This window comes from Dipodomys merriami, unplaced genomic scaffold (genome assembly GCF_024711535.1).
Source record: "Dipodomys merriami isolate MVZ:Mamm:240054 unplaced genomic scaffold, mDipMer1.0.p SCAF_20, whole genome shotgun sequence".
In the NCBI taxonomy this organism is placed as follows: Eukaryota; Metazoa; Chordata; class Mammalia; order Rodentia; family Heteromyidae; genus Dipodomys; species Dipodomys merriami.
Genome location: NW_027203382.1, coordinates 21,543,822 through 21,567,254, shown reverse-complemented (window position 1 = coordinate 21,567,254; position 23,433 = coordinate 21,543,822). Strand labels below are relative to the sequence as shown.

Here is a 23,433-nt window from a genome sequence, read left to right as displayed (position 1 = left end):
TATCATTGTTGCAATGGGTCACCTTGTGTCCTTGTTTCAGCATTTTGTTATCCCCCTTCCTGTCCCCAAATTAGATAAATGTATATACAAAATAAAATACAGTGAAACAGGAAATACAATAGGGGGAAGAACATACAAAAGAAACCAAAAAAATCACATAGTACATTAAAAAACAACAACAACAAAGAAAAACCTCTGATGTCCAAATCTTGGGGTTCATTTCGTTTAGCATCATCTTATCAGAAAGAATGGCACTGCCCCATTTGTTAGGAAATGGAAAGACTTGGAAAAAATCATATGCAGTGAAGTAAGCCAGACCCAAAGAAATTTAGGTCCTATGGTTTCCCTTAGTTGCAATAATCTTACCAGATGAGCAGAAAAGCTCAAAAGCTATGTACATATGACCATATAAGAGCTAATTTTTGGTACAATTCAAAAAATATTCTTGTGGCAAAGATTATTTGACACATTCGTATTTGGATCCAATATTTTTGTGTTATAATAATAAATTCTTGACATTTGAATGCACAACCTTGTGGTGTACCTTAGGCAGGACTTCTGCTTCTTGGACCTGGCAATTTTATGGAGACTTAAAAGCTCAGGCTAGAATCTAACTATCTGGTTAATTTAATTGCAGTAGATGATCTGATTAAGTCAAGTTTTTGATAGACTCTCTTATTGAGTAGATAACCATCAGCTCAACTGGATAATTTGCTTATCTCCTTTTAGAGTGGGAATTACAAGTCTTAAATTAGTGTATTCAATTTACATAATAGTTGGGTTCATTGGTAGCAGCAATTTCACCTCTAACACTAGAGGCTTGTGCTTGGATTCTGGTTGGACTAAAAAGGCAATAACATTAATAGAAAATGATAGTGTCTTATTTCCTTTTTTAAACATCCTGAAGTCATTACTAACTAATCCTCACTCTGCCTCTTGAGAGAGCAGCAAATGGATCAAACAAACCATATAGATTGAAATACAGAACTTTTAGTTTGAGTTAAATTATGGACTTGAACAAAGTCGAACCAAGGATGAACAGTGCCATGTTTCATTTGGATGCATTCATCTACCCTGAACATATCTCTTTTCTGAGGATACCTTCATTGGTAGGAATCTAAAGTTTCCAATTGCTGAAAACAACAACAATAAACACAGTAATAATAACCATCTCTTTTTGAAATAAAGTAGGCAGCTGTCTTCATAATTTGAGGACATGGAAAATTAGAAAGAACACACACAATAGATTTATTTTTCCAACACATCTAGTAGTATATTCATTATTATGTGAGGTATAGATAGATCAATTAGAAGCCAAAGTGAAAACAGATGTTTGTGAGTACTTGAATTTTTACCTGTTTTAGAATTTTATTCATTCTTTCTTATAATAAAAGCAGTATCTACTCATTGCAGAAAATAGAAATTGGGGTACTGGGAAGGTGGCTCAGTGGTAGAGCGCTTGTCTTGCATGCTTAAGGCCCTGGGTTCGATTCCTCAGCACCACATAAGCAGAAAAAAAAGCCGGAAGTGGTGCTGTGGCTCAAGTGGTAGAGTGATAGCCTTGAGCTAAAGAGCTGAGGGACAGCACCCAGGCCAAGAGTTCAGGCCCCACGACCAGACGCCCCCCCCAAAAAAAAGAAAATAGAAATTGCATAAGAAAAATATTAGATAGCTTCCACTAATATGAATGGGCTGTTATGTTGTCTTCTCTTTCAAATGTTTTCAAAAGTTTGTGTGACAAACTTTCATAATCTTTTTTTTTACTTTATCACAAACATCTTTTCCTATCTGAAGGTATTTAAATAGCTGTATTTTTTAAGAACTGAAATTAACTTAGCCAGGTTTGTAACAAAGGACACATGTTATTTTCAGTATTTTGGTATTGTAGTTGGTAATTTATTGAGTGATTAAAGTGCCACAGGATGGTTTGGTTAGCGTTCCCCAACCAACGAGAGTTTATGTTTTCATGGCAAAATACTTTGTCAAGAGAGCTTCAGGATTTATTTCTCTTTCATTTAGAGTTTTACCTAATTCCTTCCTAAATAAAATTCTAGAATTTTGATGGCAGATATCCTTGTACCTAAATCATATGCTGTCTTATCTATTATTTCTGTTATGAATTTCTTTAGGTAGAATTTCTAGGTCATAGGACATTTGTGTTTTAGGGCCTTTAATACTATTATTTAAACTGTCTTCAGGGTATTTATATTACTTAAAACTTTCCAAGCAGTAAATGAAAAAGAGGGCCCATTTCCCTGAATCCTTACTGGCTATTACTGTGTTTATGACTTTTCTGATTTGGAGTTAAAATAATGTCCTATTATATAACTTGGCTTTCTCCATCAGGTAAATATGAAAATTGATGTATATGCTTCTTTATGATTTATAATTTTTTCTGTAAATTGATTTTTCATGTTCCTTGCTCATTTTTCCATTAATATGCTTAGCATGCTTGTAAGAGCACCTTATAAATTATTAGTATTATCATTTTAGTAATCAGATTACGTATCTAAGAGACAGGTACTGAAGTTCCTGTATGCTACAGAATTGTTCAAACAATAATTGCATAAACTAACAAATTCTAAGTTGACTTCTAGTGAGTATTACCCACATTGAGCCTTTGCCTTTTAAGTGACTTCAAACATACTCTTCTATAGCTTTTACTAAATCTTAAAACACTTTTTATTAAAAAGTGTTGCTTACTTGATCAAAGACAACTTATATAAATACAAATGCAGATTTTTGTTTCTGCACATCAACTTTACCTATCAATCTGTAGTCAAGAATGAGAAACCTCATCATTTTGTTTTGTTTCCACCATAGGATTATTTTTTTAACAGAGAAATATTGGAGAATTGTAAAGGCACAAAGGGAATATTTAGATCTCACAAGGCAGCCAATCATTTTAGTGACCCTGTACCTATCACTGCATCCATGCCTTCAGCTATATTAACTGTCATTTATCACTGACCAGGAAAATACAATTGGTTCTGGTCTGCTAGGTACCTAAGGGAACCCATGACTGAAATTCGCTGCTTGAGGACATGAGAAAAACAATGAGCTGGATGCTTTCACCTGTCCCCATTGTATTTCAAGCCTCAGTGTTTTTCCTAGTGGGCATTTTCAAAGCCACTAGTGTAGCCACATCCAATTTTGTTTGCAAATTTAGTCTTCCCTTAAGGACTCTAACTAGATGAATATTATACTGTATTTCTACTGCCTCAAATGTGCAGCCACTACCAAGTGACAAGGAAGAATTTGTGAGCCTGACAATGTGAAAACATGAAACAAGGTGCCAGGTACTGGTGACTCACACTTGTAATCTGAGCTACTCAGGAGACTGAGGTTGGAGGATTATGGGTCAAGGACGACCCCAGCAGGAAAGTCCATGAAACTATTATCTCTAATTACCATTACAAAGCTGAAGTTGAGCTGTAGCTCAAGTGCTAGCCTTCAGTAGAAAACGCTGAGGTATGGAGTCCAGGATCTGAGTTCTAGCCCTAGAACTGGCACATGTACATGAAAGTGTGCACATGCGCACGCGCACGCATGCACGCATGCATGCGCACACTGTAAATTTCCATTATTTTGTAGCTATTGTCAAATGGTCCCTAAGAAACATGTTTTCCTCAAACTTAATCTCTCACAAAGTTAATCTCTCCCTTCCTCCCTCTCCCAGTCTTTGACCTTCTGCCATCCTCCAGTCAGAGGCTGAACCCTGCTGCTCTGCAGCCTGTCCTGACAGACCCGGCCCTGAATGAACTATACTTGATCTCCACCTTCAAGCTGCAGACTAAAAGCTCAGCCACCATCTTTGGACTCTACTCCTCATCGGACAATAGCAAATATTTTGAATTTACTGTAATGGGACGCTTAAATAAAGGTAAGTACATTTGCAAGGAGCATTTCCTTAAAACTCCCCTTCTATCCGAAGAATTGGTGTCCACTGTCCTGAAAATGGTTCCCTTGTGCAACTTGTTTCTTACACATTTTGTTTCATTTTCAATATCACATTCTTCTTATTGTTCATTTACCTATAGTGGAAGATGAGATTATATGAAGAAAGAATTGTTTTGGGCCAAGATAGCTTCTGACATTGTCAAAATTCAGCTATTGTAACAAAATACCAATAGAATACTAATGGATCACCACAGACTCTACTTCTCACAGTTCTGGGAGCTTCAAAGTCTTAAGGTCAAGGTGCTGCCAGATATAGTTGCTGATAAGGGGCCATTCTCTCTTCTATCTCTCTCTCTCTCTATCTCTGTCTCTCTCGTTCCCTCGCTCTCTCGCTTGCTCGCTCATGCTCTCTCTCCCCCTAGGTGTGTATGTGTGTGTGCATGTGTGTGTGTGTGTGCATGTGTGTGTGTGTGTGTGTGTGTATGTGTGTGTGTGTGTGTGCTGGAACTGAGGCTTGAATTTATTTGGGCTCTCACTTGGCCTAGTCACTCATGGCTAGCACTCTACCACTTGAAGCACACCTCCACTTCTGGGCCCATTTTCTGGCTTACGGATGTTCATCATTTCATTGTATCCTCTATAAAAAGTACCGAGAGCATATTTTCTAGTCTTCTTCCCCATGAGGGAACCACCTAATCTAGTCCTACTTGCCTCTCCCAAGGCTAGTTACCTCCAATCACCATCTTACTGGAAATTCAGAGTTTAATTCAGAATCTGATGTGGACACAAGCATTCAGCCCCTAACAGCAGATCCCATCATTCTTAAGTTCCGGAGTCTGAGCAGAGCTATCTCACAGCTCTGCAAGGATCTAGCTGTCCTGGATAGGGAAAATACCCTCCTCCCGTAGAAGAGAATAAAGGGCTCTTTGCTGCTTGCTTCCTGACAGCTTACACAAGCTCTCACTTTTCTGACCCCTTTGCTGTCATCTCTTTTACTGCCGAAGGGAGGGACTGCAAGCACTGAGAAATGACTCCCCAGAAGAAAGGTCACTATTTTTCATCCTCTTCCTTCCACCCATGCCCTGGGGACAACACCTGTTCTTGTTTATTGAGGAATGTGATAGATACATGTTCTGCTGTCTCATGCATTTAATAAAACAGGAAGGGAAGACCGGTCTTTCTGCCTAGGTTTTTTTTTTTCCACTTGCTTTAAAAGGAGATGCTTCTTAGTGTTTCAGGATGTCTCTTAGATTCTACTCTCTTTAGATTAAAAGATTAACTCTTAGCTTTCATGGGACTATAGAGTTAAAGCAAAAAAGAATGGAGATAGGCATGGTGGCCTATGCCTACATCTTAGCAGGGATCAGGAAGATTGCAGTTTAAGGCCAGTCTGGTTAGAAAGAACGGGGTTCAAAACCCCATCTTGATCAATAAAAACACTAAGTGTAGTACCATGTGCCTGTCATCTTGGCTATGCCAGAAATGTAAAAGGAGAGTCCTAGTTAAAGCTAGTCCAGTTATAAACATAAGACACTATCAGAAAAACAACAGAAACAAAAAGTGCTGGTGGTGTGGCTCAAGTGGTAGAGCCCCTGTATGGCATGTGCATGGCAAGTTCAAACCCAGTGCCATACCCCAGCTCCCCCTCCAAGCAAAAAGCTAATTTGCCTTGCATTTATTGAAGGAGCTCCTCCCTTATAGCAATCACTTCTCTTCATCTATAGTCCAGTAGCTTCTGACTAAACTATTTTAGACACATTGGCTTATTCAACCTAATGGCTACAAGGTCCTCTGTAGTGAGAAAAACTCTGCTCCTAACTTGTCACTATCACTGCATCTCCCTTCTATTCCTAAATTGCTCCGTCTGTGTGAATTCATCATCGAGAGTCTATGAGACCAGGACACACAAGGAAGTCACTTCTGAACTGATTCCATTTGCTCTGACAGGACAAGTATAACACTAAATACAGGGGGCAGACAGAGAAATGAGTGAGGAGCTTGTTAGTGTGTTTCTTCTGAAGAACCACCAATAATAGAATGAAGCCATAAATACGAGCTTATCGACTTCTAGATGAAAAGGTTGATAGACACTCCTGTTAGGGTTTAAATGGTGAATGTTTCTCCAAAGGCCCATGTGCAAGAGGCTTTGTCCCAGTTGGCAACGTGGTTGGGAGCCAATGGAACATTTAGTGGTTGGGGCCCAGTTAGAGGAACTCAGGTCATTGGGGTCATACCTTTGAGGGGCATCTTGGGACCCTAGACCCTTCCTGCTTTTCTCCTTTATGCTTTGGCCCCTATGAAGTGAGTAGTTTCTGCTGTATCATGTATCCCCACCATGAGTCTGCCTCACACAAGCCCAAAGGCAGTGAAGCCAACTGACTATGGACTGAAGCCTCTCAAACTGTGAGTCAAAATAATTTTTTCTTCCTTTTCAGTAGTCAATCCCATGTGTTTTGTCATAGCTATGAAACACTAACACACTTCCTCATCCTGGTACATAGTAAGTATTCAAAAAAGTGAGGCGGGTTAGTAAGTGAATCTTGAAGACTTTTTGAATGAAAGTATAATAATATGAAAATAATGTTGGTCAAATTATTAGCAAAACGAATGCAAAGTCTTAATAAAAATAAGGATTCTACAGAAACCACTTGGCCGAATATGGTTGATGCTTTTGTAGTATCTGGCATGGACAAATTTCCAGTTAGTATCCTGGGTTTTAATTACCAACTGGTCACCATGACTACATATCTCAATCTGTTTTAGTCCATTTATCATCTCTAAAGTAGAATGATAATAGCTGTCTCACAAGTCAACTGTAAGAACTGAATTATGTAATCATCCCCCTTAGACTCTGAGATGCAATTTTAAAACTTCATATTTTAAATACTACATAATGATGGATGGATAGATAGATGGACAACTAGATTCTAGTGTTTATCTTCCAAAAACAAAGGCTTGCCTTGAAAATAGCTTTACCTTTCAGGAAAAAAGACAATGAGAAGAACTGTTTCTTTGATCTTTGTCACTGAAGAACGAGTTAATGCTGTGGAAATGAAAGAAACCTACCTGTATGTGCTATCAGGACTAAGGAGAGCCTACAGATAGGAGATGTCCAATGGTCTACAACAGTGGTTCTTGAACTTTCTGGCCAAAGATAAATATAGCTTGAGAGTGGTGGGAAGCTCAGAAATTAATATTCTGGACTCCATATTGAGTGGGGAAAGATAAAGGGCCATGAATTTAATTATAACCTTAATTGATTCTTTTCAATATTCCAAGACTGTTCTAAAAGCTCAAGGCTCATTTTATTCTTGACTTCACACACAAAAAGCTATGTTCAAAATAAAGAAGGAATAAGCCCCTGCCTAGAATATAATTCAGGATTAACACATGTTGAAAGAATCCATATTCAGCTCTTTTGCTTCTATCTTATCCATCAAAGGAAATACTCTTCAAATGGTCAAGAACAATTAGCAGGAAACAACCACCTGAGCTAGATGAAGAGAGCAGAATAATACCCAATATCTTCATGATAGAATAATACCAATCTCTTCAGTGACTTTAGTTGTCTATGTCATTCCATATTGGGATGTTTGATGAAGCATGTAGCAACATCACTGTGATTTAGAAATCACAGAGAACAGAGTGGAGAAAGACATGTTTTCCTTTCTAGAAAGAGAGGCAAGGTGGATTCTGAAACTCATAGGCTAGTGAACTTTCTAGCACAAACTCCCAGAGGTCTGTAGTATTCTTCATGTAATTTAAGATTGCCTGGAAAAAAAATCTGGAATTTTTTGAACACAAAATTGGAGTTACTGACGATAAGTCACACGGAACTGTTTTTCCACGAAACCTCTAAGCTGATTAAGAAATGCTATGGAGCATAATGTATCTTTACTGCACAAAATAACATTATGCAGTTACTGACTATACCTTTCTGAATAATATAAAAAAGAATAAGAGATAGATAGATAGATAGATAGATAGATAGATAGATACATAGATAGATACATAGATAGATACATAGATAGATACATAGATAGATACATAGATAGACAGACAGACAGACAGACAGACAGATAGATAATAGTACTGCTGAGTGTTGTGAGGTGATTTATCACTATGTAGCTAGAAGCTTTTTGGCAAAATTGTCTTTAGCATTGAAACTCTCAACATCGTGATTTAAATGAAGATAGACAGTATTTATTGTGTTTATAGTCAGCACAAAGTTTGAAAACCAAACTGAACATATTGTATGTCATCAATATTTGCAAAATGGCATTACAAGCCACAATCAAATTGGATAAAGTTTCACAAGCATAGATGTAAATCCATGCTCCAAGAGGGAGAAGTAAATTGCAGAAGCATAGAATTTGAGAGATCTAACCTAAGAGGTCAGCAGCAGGAGAAACTAGTCAGTGTTGAGCAGAATGAATGAATGAATGAATAGATACTATGATGCGACTGTTTTTAAAAAGCTCTTTAAGTTTGAATATCACATACATGTGTCCAGGTTAAAGAAATTAATAGTCTCATTTTACTCTTAAATGTCCAAGCCACATCTAAAATTACATCTTGTCCTGAACACATTTCACAAAGATAGTCAAATCAGACAGTACTCTGAGAAGAATTGAATCCATTTAGACCTTCTTGCGCCTTTTATTATTATTATTATCATAACCCAGTTGAAAAGTTTAAAAAAAACTAGGAAAGTAAAGAAGCCAGACAAAAGATAAGAGAGATAAAAGTTGCCTTAAGGTATTTGAAAAAAATGTCATTTGAAATGAGGGTCAGACTAAATCTGTCTAAAGTACTGAAGAGTACAATGAGGACTCATTGGTGAAAGTGAGGGGAAACAGATATTGGCTCTATGTTAGGAAAACTGTGGAGAGCTTTCCAAAAGCGAAATGGGTTTCTCTGCAGAGTAATGAGTTCCTTGTTACCGGAAATGTGTTGGGAGAGGAGACACTGACTTTATTGAAGAGCTTTGTGAAGTGAGATATTAAGCTGGATGACTTATAAGGCTAATATGCTGTGATTTTACTAAGGCTAGAAAGGTTCCATGACTTAAGAAATGGCTATGCAACTCCTTCTGTTATATGACCTTTGGATTCTGTGTGCCTCACAGCTTTGTATCACAGAGTTAGGCATCATGATTAGTCACATAATTTTTAAAACATAAAGCCCTTTGTAGATATTTGATATGATTGCTTCCCTTCTTTTACTAGATAGTTATGCTGCTGCTGTTGTGTAGGTATATATTCTGTAAACTTTACATCTGTTCAAACTTTCATAAGAAAATCCGGCCAGGCAACAGTAGGCTTCTCCCTGTAATCCTAGCTATTCAGAGGCTAAGCTATGAGGATCTTGGTTCAAAACCAGCCAAGGCAGAAAAGTCTGTGTGACTAACCAGCCAAAAGCCAGAACTAGAACTGTGGCTCAAGTGGTAGAGCACCAGTCTTGAGCAAAAACAGCTAAGGGACAGCAGGATAGCACCCAAGCCAAGTCCAATACCAGTACACACATGCACAAAATAAAATTGAAACAAGCTGAATTTATCACCCAGAGTACTTTTAGCAAAGGCAATTTGATGATTTACCTTTTATATGAATCAAAAATGTTAACATTACTGTGTCTAAGCTATAAAGATACATAGGCAAAGATAAACAAAAATTTCCATTACAAAAGATTTAATAGAAGGCATTTTTGAACATGTAAATTACTTTAAAAGAAGAAGAAACCTTGACAGTGGTGGTTTCTATTATATATTTTACAGTGTTGGAGTAAAGCCATCTGCCAAGCAAAGCAGACAGTTCTGTGCTGCCCCCATGAATTTGCTGCCTGAGAGCCAGGGGACTGAACTCCTGTCCCAACCTGACAAAATGCTGTCAGTTCCCGTTTGTTAAAACTGTCATCCTCCTTGGTTACCTTGTAGGTCAACATTTCATAATATATTTGACTACCATGTCCACTTTTCCAAAAGCACCTTACCTCATTGATTCAATTTGCTCGTCACTCACTGCCAGTCACTGAGACAGGCTCTAATCAGGCAAGTGAGGGGGCTTTCTGCATCAGGTATGGAACTATACAGCTTTTGGACAGCGCCACAGAACCAGGCCCCAGATTGTCAAGTATACAAAAAGATGATACATTTGGAGAGAAAGGGTTTAAATGAACAAACTAATAAAAAAAAAAACTCCTTAGTTTCTAAAAGATTTAATTGTGGATAATAAAATTCAGAGCAGTCACGCAAGTATTCTGTCTGATCTATTTTGTCATCTCTATAAATAAGTATATTGCCTTCTACTATATAATGTCAGTGATATGGTATATAAGAGAAGTAGGAAGACATAGACTTGGTAGAGTGGAGAGTAGTGAAGTATTTAGAAGCCACTAGGGAGTTATTGAAAGATTTCATTCACCTGTCTGTGTGCTCACCATTAAGAAAGCAGTAACTTCATCAGAGCACTTCTGTAAGAAGATCAACCTGTCAGTCCCCCAAATCTGAGAAGAGACCTGCAGTGGCAAGGTAAGCCAGGAATCTAACATAGAAGACTAAAATGGAGCAGAGTAGAGGCAGGCATGATGTTTGGCACAGGAGCACCTGAAGTTCAAGAATCTTCTCCATCAGTCTAGTATGGCTACATTTTTCTTTGCACTAAGCCTGCAAGATAAACAGATTGAATTCCTAAGCAGACTTGTTGAGCTGGTGGTGAGGGGAAATTGTACATGTGAACTGAATGTGCTGCAGCTGAAGAAACAGAATTGTACCCAGGAACATCTTTGTGAGCTCAGTGCTCCCCGGGGCAGTGATGACACTGGGGTGTGGCAGGACTGAGCTTCCGCAGTCAGGTGCTGGCTTCTGGTTCCTTGCTGGAGGGTGGATGACAGCCTTACTCCCTCTGAACTATTGTCCCCTCTGTTTTGCTCTCTCTGTTCTGTGTGTGTGCTGGGTTATGACAAGGTCAAGTGAGCCTTAGAAAGAGCTCTCTCTCTCCCCCCACGGTAATGCTCTGGAAAGGCCTGGAAGGGGTGCAGCAGGGGCTCCAGGGACCACAGCTTTCAGCCATTGCTGGACTCAGTGCAACTGATGTAAACACCAAGTTTCCTGAGCAGGCGCCAGTCGGCCCTCTGGGGTTGTCTTGCTGCTGTAGGATATAATAAGTGTAGAGGCAGTGAAGTAAGGAATTTGCAATAAAAAAGAAAAATGAAAAATGGAAGCCACGAGAAAGGAGAATTATTGGATCAAGTTTGAAGAATGGTAAATGTCAAGGCCCTTGATAATTTTTCTGCTAGCAGACATTGTGAAGATGAAAGTTTCCACAGTTCTTCTTTCCCTTTCTTCCTCTTGCTATTGTCACAAGATCTGAGAGCATGAGAGATTTATCATCCAGGTGCTGCATTGCAACAAAAAGCAAGGCGAGAAGTACAGAATCCCCTTAAGTAAGAGTGTGGACACATGGTATGCTTTGGTACATCGAATGAGAAGTTTAACTGCCACTCAGACCTTTTTATTTTCTATATGAAAAGGTCTAAATCATTTAATTATTCATTGGAAGTTCATACATTTAATGTGTACCTGTTATATAAAAGACCCAATAGACACTATTTATAAAATTCAACTCAGGGGGCTGGGAAGGTGGCTCAGTGGTAGAGTGCTTGCCTTGCATGCATGAGGTCCTGGGTTCGATTCCTCAGCACCACATAAACAGAAAAAGCCGGAAGTGGCGCTGTGGCTCAAGTGGTAGAGCGCTAGCCTTGAGCTGAAGAGCTGAGGGGCAGTGCCCAGACCCAGAGTTCAGGCACCATGACTGGCAAAAAAACAAAAACAAAAACAAAACAAAAAAAAAATTCAACTCAGCTATTCAGTTATGAAAATAAACCACAGCTCATGTGCCCTGAAAATACCTATGAAGACTGGCAGCATGCCTAGGGAAATATGTTTCCATTGAATTTCATAGAAACCTTAGGTTGGGTAAAAAATAAAAATAAAAAATCAAGAGATTGGTGGTGCATACCTGTAATTCCAGCTTCTTAGGATGTGTGGGATAGAAGGATCATGGTTTGAGGCTAGCACGAGACTCTATCTGAAAAACAAGCTGAGCAAAGTGACACATGCCTGACATAGCAGCTAGTCTATAAGCAGAGTTAGGAAGATCATCTGAGGGCAGATCAGGCAAGAGACCTTACCTGAAAACAAATTAAAAGCCAAAGAACTGAGGGTGTGACTCAAGTTGTAGAGTGCGAGTGTGAAGCCCTAAGTTCACCCAGTATTACAAAAGACAGTATTTATTTTAAGTCCTTAAGTCTTAATTCCCTAAATCGTTGTATTAAGTTCCTAAATTGTTAATATAGGAACCAGAACTAGTGGCTATAACTAGAATCAGGGAACATCGAATAAATGTTCGTGACATAATTCAAGTTTGGCAGTCCAAGTTTCTTTTTTTTTTTTTTTTTGTCAGTTCTGGGTCTTGAACTCTGGGCCTGGCCACTGTCCCTCAGCTCTTCAGCTCAAGGCTAGCGATCTACCTCTTGAGCCACAGCAGCACCTCCAGTTTTCTGAGTGGTTTAGTGGGCTTTCCTGCATGGACTGGCTTTGAACCAAGATCCTAGATCTCAGCCTCCTGAGTAGCTAGGATTACAGGTGTGAGCCACCGGCGCCTGGCTTCCAAGTGGCATTTTTATTGGCTTATAAACACTCCAGGACCTTGAAAAACAATTCTAAATCATAAAGTTATTAAAGTAAAAAATGGATTAGTGCTTCTTTGGGCTCCATTTCTCAATCTTTTAGCTGCTATAGGCGACTCCTATTTCCAGCCATGAGTTCCTTTTGTAAATTCTCAACAATTAACATGAAATAAAAGGGTAAAAACCCTGTTGGATCTCAGGTTGAAAGGAAATCTTAAGAATTTCTGTTCATGTTAATATTTCTCTAGGTTTTTCTTTCTTTTTATTCCTTATGTCTTGCTGAGAGTTTACTTCGGGAAACTTACTATTAGACTATAATCATCTATAGCCCCCCTGGCTAGTCTGCCTTGTCAGGGTTTACCAGTTCTTTTCTCTCGAGAAGCTTGTTGTGACCACATAGACATAAGAGAAAATCTCACTGACCCCATCTGGCATCTCTGTAAGTCACAGAATGATGGCTTCCTACTCTCCTTCTCTCTTACCATAGTCAGATGGAAAAGGAAGTCTAGTCAGAGTTCAAGAAGGGCAGGAAAATTAACCTCACAAGAGCATAATGTGGGGAAAGCCCTTAAATATATCCTTCAAGTTTCTCAGTTGAGATTATTTTCCTTGGGGAAACTGCAATGTAAATAGGGATTCTTGGCTAGCTGGTCCGTGAGGCAGTACCAAGCTCACATTTACACTTTACAGAGGGGTTCCTAAGGAAAAAGCAATCCCAGTCATGTACTTGCCATAAATCACGGATGGACAGCAATGCATGTCTTTACTTGTTTATATGTAAGTGATGGGTGTTTCTAGGATGTGAAGGTGATCTCACTGTGACATCAGTCACCCTATTGGTTGCCAGGGTTGATTCAGCCACTGGCTCAGTGGGAGTCTCTTTCCCTCACTATGCTATGTGAGTCCCTTCTGAAGCTGAGCCACACCAGCGAAAGAGCAGTTTCTCTACCAACAGAGAAATATGAATATTATGATCCTCTGCTAGATCCACCAAATAAGCTCTCACAAGGAACAGGTGTCTCATAGAAAAATTAGACAGTGAAGATAGACGAAAAAGTACATATCATCCAAACAATTATTAAATAAATATTGAAATATTCTCATTTTCTCTACACACATGTTCATGTGCATATATACATACACATGTATGCTTGCAAATATACATGTACACATTTTTTTCTGAATGAAACTATGCTGGCTTATGACTTCCTTTTTTTATATAACAATAATTAGACTCTCATCTTCTTCTTTTAATGTACAGCTATTCCATAGAGGCTTGTTTTCTATTCATACCATAATTTGTGTATGTGTGTATGAGAGAGAGAGAGAGAGAGAGAGAGAGAGAGAGAGAGAGAGAGAGAGAGAGAGAGAGAGAGAGAGAGAGAGAGAGAGAGAAAGAGATCACTCTCTAGATGAGACTGTATGCCAGTCCTGGGGCTTGAACTCAGGGCCTGGATATTTTTCCTGAGCTACTCTGCTCAAGACTAGTGCTTTTCCACTTGAATTATAACTCCATCTATGGCTTTATGATGGTTAATTAGAGATAAGAGTCTCACAGACTTTCCTCTTCAAGCTGGCTTTGAACCATGATCCTCAGAGCTCAGCCTCCTATAGCAAGGGTTTCAGGTATGAGCTATGGGAACTTAGCCATCATACAATAATCTAAGTAGCCAACTGTTTCTTTTCACATATATATGTCCTGCCAAATGCTCACTATATTAAATATTTCTGAAATGGCCATTCTTATACATATATCTTGATGTGTCTTCTTTTAATTCCTTTAGCAGCAAGTCCCCGAAGTGGCCTTGCCAGGTCATAGGATCTGTACATGTTTAAACTTCTGATGTACATCACTGTTTTCCCTTCCAGACCTGTTCTGACAATTTAAGGCTTTCCCACCCTGGGGCAGCTGAAGGCTTTGGCTTGGACCTTTTAGGCTGCAGTGATGTGTTTACCACATCCACTGTCCAGCAACATGTACAATCATCCTTTCTCTTGTTCCTGGAATTGTTTCTGGAGAGTGATTTGGATTTGGAAGGGATACCTGTGTGTGGACCTATGGAGTTTGTTGTTGAGTTACGAAGACCTTGAAAGTAGCACATTTTAATCTCTCTAGCAAATCTCAGCCAAGGAGCTCCACTTTCAAAGGGCCAGCTTATATGACTAAATTTTATCTTAAGGCCTAATACGTTCAGGACAAAAATGGTATAAAAAGAAAAACTGAAAACCAGAATTTAAAATTCTTATAAATTTTTATTTGTTGATCTCATAGTTCAAGCCCCATGACCAACAATAATAATAATGATGATGATGATGATAAAATGTAAAGCCAGGAGCTGGTGACTTGCAATTATAATCCCAGCTGCTCAGGAGGCTGAGATCTGAGAAGTGAGGATGGAAGCCAATCCAGGCAAACAAATCTGAGAGATTCATATTTCCAATTAGCCAGCAAAAAGTCAGAACTAAAGATGTGGCTCACATGGTATAGTAACAGCCATGAACAAAAATGCTAATCAAGAATGCAAGACCCTGAGTTTAAGCTCCAGTATGACCAATAAGGTAGTAGATCTCATACCAATAAGGTAGTAGATCTCCTAACTTCTTTATTTGTTAACTGAACATTGTTAACAACAGGCTGTTCAAGTGCAATATAAAAAATTACACTCTATTTGACATGTGTTTACAGACACATATCCATGTCTAGCAGTCCATTAATCATAGAATAGCTCACACTTGGATTCAAATTCTAGTCCTGCAATTTACAGTGTTCTTGGGAAAGCTCTTTCACTACTTGGGCTTTATTATCCTCATTTGTATTTCCATAGCATGGCCATGAGGAGAACTCAAATGTTTAAAGCAAGTAAGTAGCATATGGTAGTGTTCACTGAATGTTTGGTGAGTTTATGGATTCATGCCCCCAGATACTGACTTGGATTTGGGCTTATTTTCTGGTAAGGATTCTATTTGCTCATTATATTTTTCACTATCAGAAGCTTTATTGCTTATTTTGAAAGTTGCTAGTATCATGTGTGTATCCATGAGCACAAAACATCCATGGTAGGAAAGGAGGCTCCTATCCTAGTATCTTGAGTGTGCTTAGGACAATTTCTGGCATATGTAAGATGATGAATCAATATTTGTAGTTACAATTTTCCTTCTTTCCAGTGATCTACCCTTGTGACCAGAAGGCCACTCGACATAGAACTAACCCCTTTCCACTGCACACTCCATTCATTGATCTATGTTTGTTTCCAGCCATCCTCCGTTACCTGAAGGATGATGGGAAGATCTATTTGGTGGTTTTCAACAACCTGCAGCTGGCTGATGGGAAGCGGCACAGGATCCTCCTGAGGCTGACCAATTTGCAGCGAGGGACAGGCTCTGTAGAGCTCTATGTGGATTGCACCCAAGTGGATTCCATTCAGAATCTTCCCAGAGCCTTTTCTGGTCTCTCTCAGAATCCTGAGTCTATTGAACTGAGAACTTTCCAAAGGAAGGCACAGGTAGGAACCTGCAAACCATTCTCCAAAATGGAAAGAGGGCCTGCAAGGGCCTACTGGGTATGAAATCATGTGCTGGGAAAATGTGTTAGCTTCCAGGCCAGTGAATCCAATGCTGACTGCATATTAGAATCACCCAGGAACTTGCCACACGTCTCTCTACCAGAGGACAACCACCAAGACTAATTAATTACAATCTGTGGCCCTGGTACCTAGACATTACTATTTTCTAAAATATTGGTTCAAATAGACAGCAAAATTTGAGCATTTTTGCTTTTGATTGTATGTAGAACCTTTGGAGTCAACTCTTCTTATTGCATAGCTACAAAGAAGTAGTTATTCTTCTATGATTTTTTTAATTCATTTTTCATGAAAAAGAGATTTTTTTTCACAAGTCTTGGAAGGACATCAGGCTTAATTCCATCACCTCTGTATTTTATTTCACTTAATGGTGATATTGTTGTTACCTTTATTATACCATTTTATCTGCTATAGAAATTGCCACAAACATCTTTTGCAATGCTAGGAATAGAACTTAGGACCTTGACTGTAATATGTATGGTCTCCACCACTGAGTTACATCCACAGAACTTGTTTTTGTTTTGTTTTGTTTTGTTTGAGGCTTTCACTGTATAGCCCAAATTGACCTTGAACTCACACATCCTGAGCAGTAAGATTAGAAGTGTGCACCACCATGCCATGACATAGAGTGCTTGAGAATTTCTGTGCTAGGAGGTGCTTTATTTAGTAGTCTTCGTCCTTTCCAATAATTTATATCTGGTCATGATACTTGAATTTTATCTGGTATGGCAATCAATGCCCAAATCAGTAACTATGCTTGCCTGTTATGACCTATAATATTGCTGTCTTTTCTCAATCTTTATTTTCCATTTCTATTTTATTACTTCATTACATGTACTTTATGCAAGTTGCTCTGTAGCCTTTGTTCAAAGAAGCAGTGTGCAAGCAATGACTTTCATTGTAAGTCGGATTGCAGCAAGATTTTAGATGTTAATATAAAAACTATGAATCTGATCCTAGAATTTGGTGTTTGAACAACAGGAAGCAAAAAATTCAAAGAAAATGAAAATCTAAGAAGGATTTGGTTGGCTTTAGTTTGGTTTTACAGATGGCAATTTGGTTTGGGGTTTTGTTTGCTTGTTAATGTTTTATTTGCTTTATTTTTTTTTCTTTTCCTTTCTTTTCTCTTTTTTTTTTGAGGGGAAATTGAGGAGGAATAAGGTCTTATTATGTACTCCAGACCCGTCTCAAACTCACGATCCTCATGTCTCAACTTCCTTGATGCAGGGATTACAGACATTAACCACCACATCTAGCTAGAGAGATTATTAGTATGAATTTATACATAAAAAAATAATAGAAAAGTCTACTTAACTTTTCTGAACTAAATATCTCCAAGAAAATCTTATTGACAGTCAGAAATTTGGTCACTGACCATACCAGAAATTAGTGTCCATATCCAAATAAGTCAGTTTGTAGAAGTTTCTAGAAGTCACAAGGTCAACAGGGAACTATACTAATTAGCATTTCTCAAAATCTTTGCTTCCTTGGATTATCAGCTGGTTTTGGTAGTCACATATTCATTCATTCAATCAGTTTAAGTGTCAGACCACATATTCTAAGCATTCAGAATACTTGGTGCTGCAACTCCATTGTGGTCCCACAATGAAGAATCTAGACTAGCATCTAAGCCAGGACCTGTTACATGGCATGTATTGCATAAATCTTAACTTGACTAAGCCATAAAGTAGAATTCCTCTGAAAATCTTGAGCATGCTCATTTCTAAAATAATGATGATAGCTTTACATTAGCAGTTAACATTTTTGAACACTTACAGATATAATAAAATGAGTACAAGTAAGCCATTACAAGATAAATGGATGAGGAAATTGACTTTGTGACTAAATAATGAATGATTGATATCTACCAATAATATAAAAATTCAGTGCCAACAGCCTAATGATCATAGAATATACTGTTTCTCCATTTTCCTAGCCCAAGGAAATCAGAGGCTTTGCAAAAACCTGGAGCCAAGGTATCCTAAAAACAATACTGCTCAAAACCAATATCATAATTACAGTCTATAACTCATTTACCATGATGGAAAACAGCCTTTCCTTTTCTCGGCCATTTTGATGAGTGCCCAGGCCAAATTAGATGACAGTGTTTACTCAGGCAACTGGCTTGTTCCACATTTGTTTCACTCAAAAAAAGGATGGAGCCTACAGGCTTTAGAAAAAATGTGAACCTACAAAATCGTGCAAGATGCCAGCATCCAAGTATACAGGGCTCCTCTTTTATGAGTCTTGTGAATCCAGAAGCACATTGGTATTGAATGGTAGCAGAAAGCTCTGGTAAGCAAACATGTGCCTTTTTGTTTGTTTTCCAGGACTTCTTGGAAGAACTGAAGCTGGTGGTACGGGGCTCACTGTTCCAGGCAGCCAGCCTGCAAGATTGCTTCCTGCAGCAGAGTGAACCATTGGCCACCACAAGCACAGGTGTGGGCTACTGTGGGGGGTTCGCATCCTCTTATCAGCAAAGACAAATGCCAAAAACCTCTGAGTGAGCTAGGTCCATCACCCATTGATAGACTGTCATCTGCATCTGCAAAACCCAACCCTTTTAGCACCATCCAGAGCAAGGAATCTTTTCATTACATTTGTTTATAACCTATACGAACTTGAACTAACTAGCCAGAGGCTAGACCATAGATTTTTGAATCCCCTTGTTGTAATTGTCTGGGGAATCATTTGGTTTGGACTGTCACTAGCTAGATGCTCTTTCCCTTTTGCTATTCCTACAGGGGACTTTAATCGACAGTTCTTGGGTCAAATGACACAACTAAACCAGCTGCTTGCAGAGGTGAAAGATCTTCTAAGACAGCAGGTAACCAACAGGATCTACCCTGAGAAAACCTAACACCTTAGCAGAGCAGAAATCTGTACATGAGGTTGGAGTTGTGGGCCTGCACAGACAAGGAGAGAGGCTGGTGGCCTCATTCAGCGCACTTTCCCAGAGGTCAGCCAGAAGTGCTCTGCAGATGAGGGATATACTTGCATGGCTCCAGGTAGAGGAGAGGCCATCAAAGGCTGCTGGTGCACCATATATAGGTTCTTTCATTCCTGAGTTCTATTGGGTATTCCTGTCTAATCTTTTCCACACACCCTGTCCATTTGTAAAGGTCAAGGAAACATCATTTTTACGAAACACCATCGCTGAATGCCAGGCCTGTGGTAAGTGACTTTCTGAGTGGGATGGAGTAGACCTTTGGGGAGGGGAGGGGGCTTAGGGGAGGCCACAGGGCTGCAGCTCTGCACCATTGGAAGGAAAGGAAGAAAAGTTCATGGGGAAACAGTACTTCATTTTATATCCTTTGAATTCCCTAGCGATGAATACGGATTGTTGGGGTTTTATTTCCCCTTAGGTCCTCTCAGCTTTCAGTCTCCCACCCCAAACACACTGGTGCCCCCAGCACCCCCAGCACCTCCAACTCGGCCTCCACGGCGATGTGACTCCAACCCATGTTTCCGAGGTGTCCGATGTACCGACACTAGAGATGGCTTCCAGTGTGGGCCCTGCCCTGAGGGCTACACAGGCAATGGCATCGTCTGCTCTGATGTTGATGAGGTAACATTCAGGTGCACAGGGTAGAGGCTCCCTAGAGCTGCCATGTCCTGAACGGAACCGGAAACCAGGCTAATGACTGAGGGATGGCTTCGGTCATTCTCCAGAATCCATGAAAAAAGTCCCTCTTTTTGAAGCTTTGGAGACACTGAGACCCAATGAGTAAAGGAGGTGTGACACACAGATGTGGCCATGTTTGCTACTCTCCTCTTTTTAAAAATTTTTAACATTTCTACCAGTCCTTGTTGCTCCAGTGCTGTGATTGTAGCAACATCTTCATTGTTGGTTTTTTTTTTTTCAATCTGTATTAGAAATTTGCTTTTCCTCTGTCTTTGAAAGGGTGGAAGGGGAGGATCTGTGCAAGGGTATATTTTGGAAATTTGAATAGCTTTCTTCAAGCTTCTTAAAACAGAAGAGCAGAGGAAATCTCACACCAGCAAGATCTGTTGAGGAGGACTTTAGCCTGTGAGTAGCACAAAAGTGGCCAAGAATGGGCCAATAAGAACACATATAGCCAATACAGGCTGCATGATCTCTGGGCAGAGCCTCAGAATGGGAAATGTGTCAAGATCATGGTTATCTAGTCACTAGTCTGATCACAAAGCTGTATCCATAGCAGATAACAAAGTTGCCACCAAAACATGCTTCTGGGTCCCAGCAACCAGAGGAAGGATAAAAGAAGTGGAGGGGAGGAGGGCATGTAGGAACCTGAGACTAGCCATAGCCAAGGTTCCTGCAGCCTCATAGTGACACTCAGCTGATTACTAATTAAGATCATCCCTAGTATTAATCCCAGCTCTGGGGATGTCAGGAGGATCATGAGCTTGGGACCAGCCTGGGCTACATAGCCAGACTCTGTCTAAAAAAAATAGTGTCTAGTAATCCTTCAGTCGAAGAGTCATCTGCATGTATTTCACAAAAATGCATCTGTCTTTTATCTGTGTGCTGGGATTTTTCTCCTTTTTGAAAGAACAGGAAGTGGTCATTTTTTTACATTAGTTAAAGTTGGTGTTTGAATTTTTGTAAGTGTAGGAACCTATCTCACAGGCTGCAGGGGCCTTGGAATAGCTATGAGTTGGACAGGGCATGAAGGAGGCACAGACAAAGGCAGAGACTCATGTCTTACTGAAGAAGCCTCCTGTTTTCTCAAGGTCTTCCATGGGAGGAGTTGGCTCTCTGATGCTTTGGTAGTCACCTAGAAACAAGTTGACAGGTGGTCCAGAGGCATGGGACTTTCCCAGGGATATATTAACCAAATTAAAACACAGGGGAGCTTACTACATTAGAAGGTAAATTAAAAGTAAGTATCCTTTTGACTTTGATGTGCTATTGTTCTATAATACAGCAAAGTCTATTAAAAGGCAATCCTCAGCCAGGGCTAGAGCTGGTGCCTAAATTCTAGCTACTCAGGAGGCTGACATCTGAGGATCATGGTTCAAAGCCAGTGCAGCCAGGAAAGTCCATGAGATTCTTATCTCCAATTCACCCGCAAAAAGCTGAAAGTGGCTCAGGTGATAAGAATGATAGCCTTAAACAAACAAACTGAATATATATATATATATGCATGCATCTGCAAATAGATAGGGGAAAGTTCAAGAGTGTTTTCCTCATGTGGTTAAAGACTAATTTTTTTTTTCAGTGTAAATACCATCCCTGCTACCCAGGTGTACGCTGTGTGAACTTGGCTCCTGGCTTCCGATGTGACACCTGCCCAGTGGGCTTCACAGGGCCCATGGTGCAGGGGGTCGGGATCAACTATGCTAAGTCAAATAAGCAGGTAGGCTGAAGTTCTTCTGCTCTTTATTAATTTTCTATCTTATCCGAACAATTTCCCAGCTCTTCAACAGACCCCTTCATCTCTCTCCTTCAGCAGCCAGTGCTTGGGTATACAATGAGTGAATTGTGAAATTTCAAGGCATTTCTGAGGATCTATGTTTATAAAGTCTAGAAAAGAAGTAGCTGTGAAAGCTGGGATAATAGAGTGTTGCTAGAAAAACAGTAAATGGGTAACACTAGGTATATGGCATGATTTCAGACTTCTTTTGCTGGGAGCCTTCGGACATTTTGTCCTGCAGATTAGGTTGAGAACCAGGAAAACAAATAAAAGCTTTGAAAAATTAGGTCCCTTTTACAGAGATGTTGTTGCCAATCAGAAGCCATTTCAGAAATGAGAGGATTTCAAGAGTAGAGAGATAATCCCCCAAGGAAACCTTTTTCCTTATATAAGCTATAAATTGCCATAAAGCATCTGAGTACTTCATGACAGTCTCCATTTATTTCCAAATGTTCTACTATATCCTGGTCATTATTTAACTGACTGACTGTGAAATTCTTTTTGATGTTTTCAGCCCTTTAAAATGGTTGGTCTATAAATAAATCTGACTACCTTAGGGAAATTATTAGCTTTGAAGAAGGCCAAGGGTTCATTATTTCCTCACTACCTATCAAAGGGTTGTAGAGGGCACCATTTTTATACTAGAAAAAGGAGTCAAGCTAGACACAGAGAAATGACAGGGACCAATGACCTCAAGTTTTTCTTCTTCTCTTCCAATGACAAAATTTCCAAGACTGACTAAACCAAGAAAAATAGACAACATGAAATTTACTGGGCTTGATATATGCTCTTGATTCCCAGCAATATGGCAGACCAAACTGAAATAGAGGGAGCCAGTTTGCTAAAATGTGATGACAAATTTTAATGCATTATCAAAGGTCAAAAGAAATGAAAGGAAATGGTGCGGCTTCTAGAAACAAAGAAGAAAAGCTAGTACTATGAATTGAAGCTGAGAGGTGGCAAGAGCATGGGTGTTTTAACACTTTCTTGGATATAGCAAATGCAGTGCTGGAGCTTTAGAAAGACAGCATGCCTGCCTAAAGCCAGAGGCCTCGGAGAATTACTGTCTTCGTTACATTGAAATGACAAAAAAAAAAAAAACACTTTACTATCTCTAAGATGCAAGGGAGTTTGACTTCAGCCTCAGGACATAGTTGGCAAAAATGAAAATTTCCTATCACAAAGCAAAGTACCAAGTTAATACCTTACACAGTTATGAGCTTCTAATCAGTATTAACACACACAGTGCAGAAAGACATGCCAAAATATTAGCATAAAAAACCAGTACTGAAGCAGTAAAGCTCCAAATGCCCTGGCTAAAGTCAAAGAAATGCAAGGACAATGGAATGCCCATGCAAAAAGTCAGGGTACAAGGATAGGTTCATAAATAGCAATTCATATGAAGAAACTACTATGACAAATCATGAAATGTTTAACCTTAAATGGACAAATGGATAAAAAAGGAATGGATAATCATAATTAAAGAATTGAGTATTGTGAGAAAACCAAACAAATTTGAATAGCATTGATAAAACTTTTATCAATGAAAAATAATTACTGATCAACAAGTGGTGAAACAAATTCGACCTAGCAAACTAGGAGTGCGTAGGCTGAGCGATGAGCCTCAGGAATGCTTTGAGAACACAGCACAGAAAAATAAAGATATGAAAAAATAAACAGGAGGGCAAATGAGGATGGTAATGAAAATAAAATTATTTGTCCTGGGCTGGGAAGGTGGCTCAGTGGTAGAACGTTTGCCTTGCATGCATGAGGCTCTGGGTCCAATTCCTTAGCACCACATAAGCAAAAAGAAAAAAGCCAGAAGTGGTGCTGTGGCTCAAGTGGTAGAGTGCTATCCTTGAGCT

The 23,433-nt window shown here is 39.4% G+C and overlaps 1 protein-coding gene across 3 annotated transcripts in view; it reads left to right on the top strand.

Annotated features, from left to right (window-relative positions):
* LOC138832928 (thrombospondin-4-like) overlaps positions 1-23,433 on the top strand; it is an 84,323-nt gene that overhangs the window by 42,548 nt on the left and 18,342 nt on the right. For all 3 annotated transcript variants that reach the window (XM_070031191.1, XM_070031189.1, XM_070031190.1), the window contains 7 exons: positions 3,680-3,883; positions 15,844-16,091; positions 18,500-18,608; positions 18,914-18,996; positions 19,292-19,343; positions 19,535-19,737; positions 21,374-21,511. In XM_070031191.1, coding sequence (XP_069887292.1) covers positions 3,680-3,883; positions 15,844-16,091; positions 18,500-18,608; positions 18,914-18,996; positions 19,292-19,343; positions 19,535-19,737; positions 21,374-21,511 — 1,037 coding nt within the window. The remainder of the gene's footprint in view (positions 1-3,679; positions 3,884-15,843; positions 16,092-18,499; positions 18,609-18,913; positions 18,997-19,291; positions 19,344-19,534; positions 19,738-21,373; positions 21,512-23,433) is intronic.